This window comes from Gekko japonicus, unplaced genomic scaffold (assembly GCF_001447785.1).
Source record: "Gekko japonicus isolate JY-2015 unplaced genomic scaffold, Gekko_japonicus_V1.1 scaffold45, whole genome shotgun sequence".
Lineage (NCBI taxonomy): Eukaryota > Metazoa > Chordata > Lepidosauria > Squamata > Gekkonidae > Gekko > Gekko japonicus.
Window position 1 is genome coordinate 631,829 of NW_015177011.1, and position 7,851 is coordinate 639,679.

Sequence of the window (7,851 nt, forward strand, 5' to 3'; positions counted from 1 at the left end):
GGAAAAAGAGTACATCCATGTCATGTTTAAATGTTTTCACTATGGTACGTATACTCACATGGGGAAACCACTGCCCATCACAGCTTCCAAATATGCATATACAAGTTGACAGTCACATGTGTTATCCTTGTATACAGTGGTGTATTTCCCCCTGCACCCATGTACACCAGTATAGGAAAAATGTGTAAAGCAGCCTTAGCAAACTGAGATTTGGCCACAGCAGAACAATCCATATACTCTGAATCCTTTGGGAATTTTGATGCTCAAGTCAATTAGATGTTAAATGTGCCAAGGTTTCCCAAGGTTCAAGTCCAGTAGTACCTTAGAGATTAACAACATTTTTAGGGTATAAGCTTTTGAGAGTCAAATCTGAGTCTATGCACCCATGTACACCAGTATAGGAAAGATGTGTAAAGCAGTAAACTGAGATTTGGCCACAGCAGAACAATCCATATACTCTGAATCCTTTGGGAATTTTGATGCTCAAGTCAATTAGATGTTAAATGTGTCAAGGTTTCCCAAGGTTCAAGTCCAGTAGTACCTTAGAGATTAACAACATTTTTAGGGTATAAGCTTTTGAGAGTCAAATCTGAGTCTACTAGCACCAAAGAGACCAACACGATTTCTGGGGTACAGGTTTGGAGAATCAAAACTCCCTTTGTCTTAAAAGCTTGTACCCCCAAAATCTCACTGGTCTCTAGGGTGCTACTGGACTCCAACCTATATCTTCTCTTGCAGACCAACAGGGCTAGCCTCCTGAAGGGCTTCCCAAGTTACAGCCCAAATCTTTTGTTTCAACTTGCTTGCAGGATCACAAAGCCAGTATGAAACAGAAGTGAGAAAGCTGAGGTTAAACATGGAATAAGGTAAAAGTTTCCCTTGCTCAAAAGCCGGTCGTATCTAACTCTAGGGGCGGTGCTCATCTCCATTTACAAGCCGAAGAGCCAGCACTGTCCGAAGACTTCTGCGTGATCATGTGGCCATCATGACTAAACGCTGAGGTGCATGGAATGCTGTTACCTTCCCACCAAAGTGGTACCTATTTATCTACTCACAATTTCTTGCTTTCAAACTGCTAGGTTGGCAGGAGCTGGGCCCAGAGACAGGAGCTCACTCCATCACACAGCACTAGGGTCTCAAACTGCTACCACGGCCCCTCAACATGGAATACCCGAGTTCAAATCCCCATTCAGTCCCAGAGTTCCTAGGATGGCTCTTTCCCCGACTTACCTCACAGGCCCTCTTATTTAGGAAAAGCTAAATAATGCCAGACTAAACCGAAAGGATTAAAATAATTCTGTATTTGGCTAAGCTGTTAACCAAGACAGGCTGATCATTAGTTGAAACTAGATAACATGTGAAGTTATAACTGATCTACATCAGAGTCATTGCACCAGAATATTGTCTGTTTTTGATAGCAGCACTGTAACACATCAACTATTTCTGAAGAAATATTTTCAGTCTGGGGAAGAGTTTCAGGGCGTTCTGTGTTGTCACATCTATAACTTCTTCCAGTGAAATTCCTTTAATTTTAGCAATGTATTCCGCAGCAATGAAAATATTCTTTGGTTCATTTCTCACCTGAAATATAAATGTAGGAGGATGAGTTTCACAACACCTATTGTTGGCTGCACTTCTCTTTGGACTTAATTGCCAATTGATTGGTTCCAATTGTGTCATGCTTTAGGTCTTATTGCTTGCAGCCTTCTTTTCTTATGCCATAGCGACAAAACAGAACCTCCATATACAGAGGCAGCAAACCTCTGAATACCAGTGCTAGGAGACCTTTATGCTCTATTTTATTTGTAGGTAGTTAAAACATTTGTATGCCCCCTTTACACCCAACTTAGTATCCCTAAAGAGGCTAACAACCAAAACAATGTCTAAAACATAAAAATATATAAATATTTAAAACAAAACATAACAATGTTCACTGGCCACGCCATGAAACAGGTTGCTGGACTAGATGGACAAGCTGTCTGAACGAGCAAGGCTCTTCTTCTGATCCATCTGCACCTTTTAAAGTAGATGCTCTCAGTCTTTCAATCCTAAACAGAATTTCACTCATGTAAATTCACAAAAGTCAATGGCTTTAGAAAGGTACAACTCTGTTTAGAATTGCACTGTGAATCTCAACAGGCTTCCCCCTTCTTTCTTCTTAGGTACTAAATCTACCTCCTACTCTACAGAGCCCTCTGCCTCCACAGCCAAGGGCTCTTCAGGGTCCCCCTTCCTCCACCTCTGTTATTGAAGCTGTTTGCCCACAAATCATTTCAGCCACTTTTGTTGTGCTGTTAAAAGGACTGGGCAGCCAATCATAAGAACATAATCCATGTGACTCACCAGGTTTCTAGTCCTTCTCTCTTTCACTCTTCTACCTAGAGGCACTTTGGGAAACTGGCTTTAAGGAAGGTTGTCTGCATCACCATCTCAGCTTGCTGCTTCTCCATTCTGAGGATGACTCATGAAGTGTGTTGCACCTTACAGAGCCAATGTGGTGTGAACTGAACCTATGCTAACACAGTTTGAGACCCCATACAGATTATGACGGCATGATTGCATCATACCTGGAGATCACATTCTACCTAGTTTAGAAGCAGGACTCAACTGACCTGACGGTGTGTGTAGCCTGCACATCTCCCATCTTTTCACCTAAGTGCATCAGGCTGCTGGTGGTTATCATGATCTGTCTTGCCACTGCCTATTAAAATGATTCATTATTGCTGATCTTGGTAAGAAAGTACTGACAGATAGCTCTTTACCTGCTTCTCAGGACCCAGCGCAGGAGAGTCTGTTTCTAAGCAAATGCTTTCTAGAGGAAGCTGCTTCACAAGCTTCTGCTTCTTAAAGAAAACCAAAGAAAGTAATTAATGCAGATATTCTCTGACCAGATTAAGCAAAAGCTGAAAAAGCTGGGCTGCCAACAGATTGAAGAATTTTCAGTTGACTCACCTCCTCTTTTAACAAAATTTATATTTGTTCATTAAACAGGTCAGCCCTTTTTTAGCTTCTGAGAACTGATGAGATAGGGCTTGCCTGGGCTATCCAGGTCAGGGTCAGATATTATTTTTTTTAAAAAAAGATGCACATCAACCTTTGTGTTGTCAACAGTGGGTCAGCTGTAAGTCATGTGTCAACATCTTCATATACTGGGATGAAACTATCCCTCCACTGAATCTCACCTGTTCACTCCTTATAATGGAAGGAGGAATGGAGAAAAAATATCCAGCCTTTACCCCTTCCATGGCCACCGAAGGCTTGCCATCAAAGGCATGGAGCAACACTCTTTCGGCACCTATGGAAAACCACAGGAGTCAGGACAGGGGTTTGATGCTGACGTGAGTTGTCTGCTATGGCACATGTATCCTGGTTTATATTCCTAGTTTAATTAGTATTGAAGGGCCAAGTCATCTCTTCTGACTTGGCTCGTCTGACATTTCCAGCTGGGTCTATAAAAAAATAATATTTCATGGGATACCGAAACTGGAGTTTGTCATGTGCACCAGACCCTACCCTATTCTCTGTGTAATCAAAATTCACTTTTGTTTTTACATTTGCTAAAAAGAAATTATATTCTAGCTATTCTTGTGGAACATACTCTGAACCCAAAAGCTTTTGTTCAGTTATGAACAGATTGAAGGAATATTGGAAGGAAAGAGAGGCATGACAGTGGAACGTTTTGCTAAAACAAGTCTTTTCATGAGTTCAGGTTCCATTACATTATCAACTTAATGGACTGGATCCAGTGGAAAAGACCACAGAAGGTGCCGGTAGAACAAATCTGTCCCTACCTTCCCCAACTGCTTATCATAAAACTCCTGTGTGACTGTTACACCCTTCTAAGCCCACTGACTTCAATGAACTTACAAGGGTGGAACTGTGCTTAGGAGGACACTGTGAGCATCAGGAAAGCCTTGCAAACAAAATGCACCACAGTATGGAGTGCTGCAGCAATGAGGGGGAAATCAGAAAAAAATCACCCCCTCCCTCTTCCATAGGCAGCTTGTATCAGTACAGGGGTAGGAAGGAGGTGACTTTACATGATGAGCTCCCTCCACTGCAGTATCCCATTGTGTTTATTTGCAAGACTCTCAAGACCCTTGGAGAAGGGTAAGGCAGGGAAAAATCTGTTCTGCCAGCTCCATCCATGATTCAACCCAATATGCAAAGATGCTGGTTAGCAGAAAACATTGCTCAGGCTTAATGCTCAGCAACACACTCCTTATTTGTCAACTGCAAATTAATTATCTTTAAGTAGTTTTCTGCAAGCAAATGCATGCAAGTTTAATATGTGACTTCATGTTGATTTATATATTCCCAGCCAAAAACATGGGAAACGGCACATTGTCTTCCTCAGCACTGTCATGCTTTGAACCAAGCTGAAAAAGCATTCTGTGATATGAACTGCTGAGAGCCTCTGCTGGTATGCACTTCCATAACAAAGGACCCCTGTGGCTGTGAGTCAGGCAACCTGGAAAACCCTTAGACCATGGGAATGTATCACTGTCCTGTCCAAGAGACTCAGAGAAACTCACACAAGCATCTTCTGCATAGATACATCATAAACCTTTACAACTGAGTACCAAACTAGACACACTCTAGGAGTTCTGTGTTCAGCAGTCCTTGTGATTGTTAAACTTTGGAGCAGGACCACGGTGCAGGGAGGGGTTAAGCCTCCCAGCAATGCTGTTTTCCTAATCTGAGAGCCCCACAGAGCTGTTATTGGCTGCCAACATATTTTGGCAAGAAAGCTTCAAAAATATAAATCAATGTAAACCAATGTTCCCTCTAAGCTGAGTTAGTGTGAGCTAGCTCACACTAACTCAGCTTAGAGGGAACATTGATGTAAACCATCCAATAAAACAAATGATACCTTGCTCCTTTAAGAGGTTAATGGTTGGCCTTCCAGCTGAGCGGGAGTGAACATTTCTAGGTAAACAAAGAGTACAAAGAACTAACAGCAGGAGATTTTGGCAGACCTGGGCTGGCTTTTTAAAGCTGGGTAAACAAGTTGCATGGGTGGAGTTTTATCATTTCTTAAGCTTTTAAGCTTGATTCAGGGTGGAGGTTTTAACCTACTATTATCCACCCCAAAGTTTTCAGGACAAGACAAATTTATATAAACAAACTTCATTTTTACTATTAACATAGTTGCTTATAACAGCAAAAAGAAAGGAGGAGAGAAATCTTTGTTATAGCTCCTGTAAAGATTGCAACAGTTCATCCAAATATTAAGGGAAAATGTCACTTATTGTCCTGAATGTATACCAACAACATTCTTTCAAAGTACGGAAATACTTCAAATTTTATTTAAAAAATTAGGACTTTGCATTTCAGCTAACATTCCTTAGATCACTGGACTCTAATAACAGCAAAGGATAGAAAAAAAGAAAAGTCTTAGGATTCTGTAAAGACTAACACATTCATTCTTGCATGAGCTTTTGTGGTCAGGGATCTCACTTCATCAGATGCAACTGACATATGAGAGCTTATGTTAACAATGTGTGTCCTTTTTCATGGTTACTAGCCATGGTAAGTACAGGGAAGCTCCACATTCAGAGGCAGTAAACCTGAATACCAGTCCCAGGAGGTAACACCAGGGGAAGGCCTCCACCTCTATGCCCCTCTAGAGTAAATGGTTGGCCACTGTGTGAGACAGGATGCTGCACTAGATGGGACTACTGCTCTGACTCAGGAGGGTTCTTCTTACATTCCTAGATAACACAGGACTCTTCTTTCCTTTCTGCTGCAACACGCACTCATGAATTTGGTGTTCTGCTTTTCTAAAAAGCCAAGCAAGAATAATTTCTGAAATAGACACAGATCTTACAAAGGGAGATGAAGTTGCTTTGCTAGCTGAATCTGTCTGATCAAGACTTGTCTCTGCTCTTCCTTCTGTTCATCATTGCTGGCAAACCTGGGAGTGAAATCCAGACCAACCTGCAGCAAAAAAATAGGAGGTGGGGGGATAGGCCACAATTTATTCCAGTATGTTACTAGAAATCATTTTCTTTCCTGGCTGGCTTTGGGTCCTCGCTGGGTGGGAAACAGCAGGGTAAAGTGCTGGAACAAATAAACAAAATTAACTGGTTTCATGTTATGTATCAATGGGGAATCCTGGCTTAAATTCTGACTTCCGGCTTCTCAACTCCTCGGGCATCAGAAGTGCCTGGAATAACCTCAGAACTGAAACTGCTTTTCACAACATCTCGCTAGAAGTGGATAGTCCCTCTGTCCTAAGGAGACTTCCATTAGATGAAGTGGAGAGTTCTATGAAGGAAGAGCCACTTAAACTGGAGTGAGGCTCCTTAGGCTACAGGAAAGCATCAGACTTTGCTTAGTGGAGTGACAGGATAAAGATCCCTGCTTGTCTCAAAGGGGCAGGAATACTGGCATGCTTCATCACAGGGGCAGCTCAGTTGGGCCAACTCAAAAGGCAGTGCTTCTGCAGCCCACCTTGGAGCCAAGCAGCAGTGGCACAGGTGCAGGGGGCATGCGTCTTTCTCCTGTCACCTCAGCCTACAATAACAGAATCTGGAAACAGCATCACTCCCCAGACCTGCCTCACTGCTGCTCCAGTTTAAGTTGAACTCCAGCAGCAGGATGTGGAGCAAGGATGCCTGTTGTAGGATGATACTTGAGAGGGGGGATGTGTGGTTTGTTGAAGACTGGAAAGTTTGGGCAAGATTGTGTATATGTGTGGTCACAAGATTATTATGAAGTAAGAGGGAAGGGTTAACCCAAAATCCTAGAAAATTAAGTGGGTGTCAATCAATGGCTGCTTCCTGTGCTTCCCCACCCTCACAGTGTCGCCAGTTATGCAAAGCTGGCTGGATAGCAGCTGGGTTTTTCAGAATGGAAAAGAAGGGGCAACCAAGATTGGTCAAAACAAGCAAGTATCTGTGAACAGGAGCCTGGTTGTACAAGCTAAACTGTGCAGGCGAAATAAGCCATAGTCTTGTGATATGTGTGAACTGAGCCAGTAAAATGGGAAGCCGCAACCGACTTCAGCTTTCTAGTAGGTTTATTCACAGCAAATGACATGTGAATGCTCCTATCATGGTCTATCACACTTTGTACGTTGGGGGAAAAACAGACCAAGCATCCCTAACTTCAAAAGGCAAGAACTATCATTCTAAAAGTTTTAAACAAAGAGATAAGATTCTACTAACCTCTCCAATGGCCAACAAGCAGTCCTTATGGAGTTCTATGAGTGGCAATGCTTCATCCAGATCCTGCAAGAGGAACTTGAGTAAGTGCAGGAAGAACACAGGTGGCTTTATGTCACATCTGGATCTGTGTTTAAGGTCAGCTTGCCCCAATACAATACAAAATGGACCTGCTGCCGCTTTCTTTTGACATAACCTGCCGCTGACTTCTGGTCAGTGAAGGCTGGCTCATTAACAAGAACCTAGTGTCTGGTCATTTGGAGTCATTGGTTCTGAACATGTCTTACAAGATTTTCACACGTGGACATGAAAGCGGTGGGATACCTTTTAAAATTAACAAAGCAAACAATGATGCAACCTGAAAATATGAGTTATTTGATTTTGTGATATTAAGAAATATAGTGATACACCACACCCTTTATCTGAATGTCTTTCATTTAAAAAAGTGTCTGATTCATTTGTTCTGAGACACACATGGAAGTATGTGTATGGAGTTTATTCTATCCACTTACCCCGAAAGGAAACAAAACTGCAAGACAGCACTGGAGCTGGCTTCTGTCCAGAGTCAGTTAACCCCTTACTGACCAAGCTCATTTGTATCAGCACCATTTCTTTGCAGGGGCAATGGTTTGTCTTCACTGTACTTTTCTTGTCTCAGCCTCCTACAAGGAGCCTTTCCCTA

At 42.3% G+C, this 7,851-nt stretch overlaps 1 protein-coding gene across 3 annotated transcripts in view; it reads right to left on the reverse strand.

The window, feature by feature from the left end:
• Positions 1–1,132: 1,132 nt before the first annotated feature.
• TATDN3 (TatD DNase domain containing 3) overlaps positions 1,133–7,851 on the reverse strand; it is an 11,381-nt gene continuing 4,662 nt past the window's right edge. Inside the window, exons 5-10 of one of the 3 annotated variants that reach the window (XM_015427602.1) lie at positions 7,173–7,235; positions 5,831–5,940; positions 4,874–4,929; positions 3,183–3,295; positions 2,763–2,837; positions 1,133–1,581 (exon numbers count right to left, since the gene is read on the reverse strand). In XM_015427602.1, coding sequence (XP_015283088.1) covers positions 1,438–1,581; positions 2,763–2,837; positions 3,183–3,295; positions 4,874–4,929; positions 5,831–5,940; positions 7,173–7,235 — 561 coding nt within the window. In that variant the 3' untranslated portion in view covers positions 1,133–1,437. Of the gene's footprint in view, positions 1,582–2,762; positions 2,844–3,182; positions 3,296–4,873; positions 4,930–5,830; positions 5,941–7,172; positions 7,236–7,851 lie in introns of all 3 variants that reach the window. The other 2 variants (XM_015427601.1, XM_015427600.1) reach the window with 2 other exon arrangements.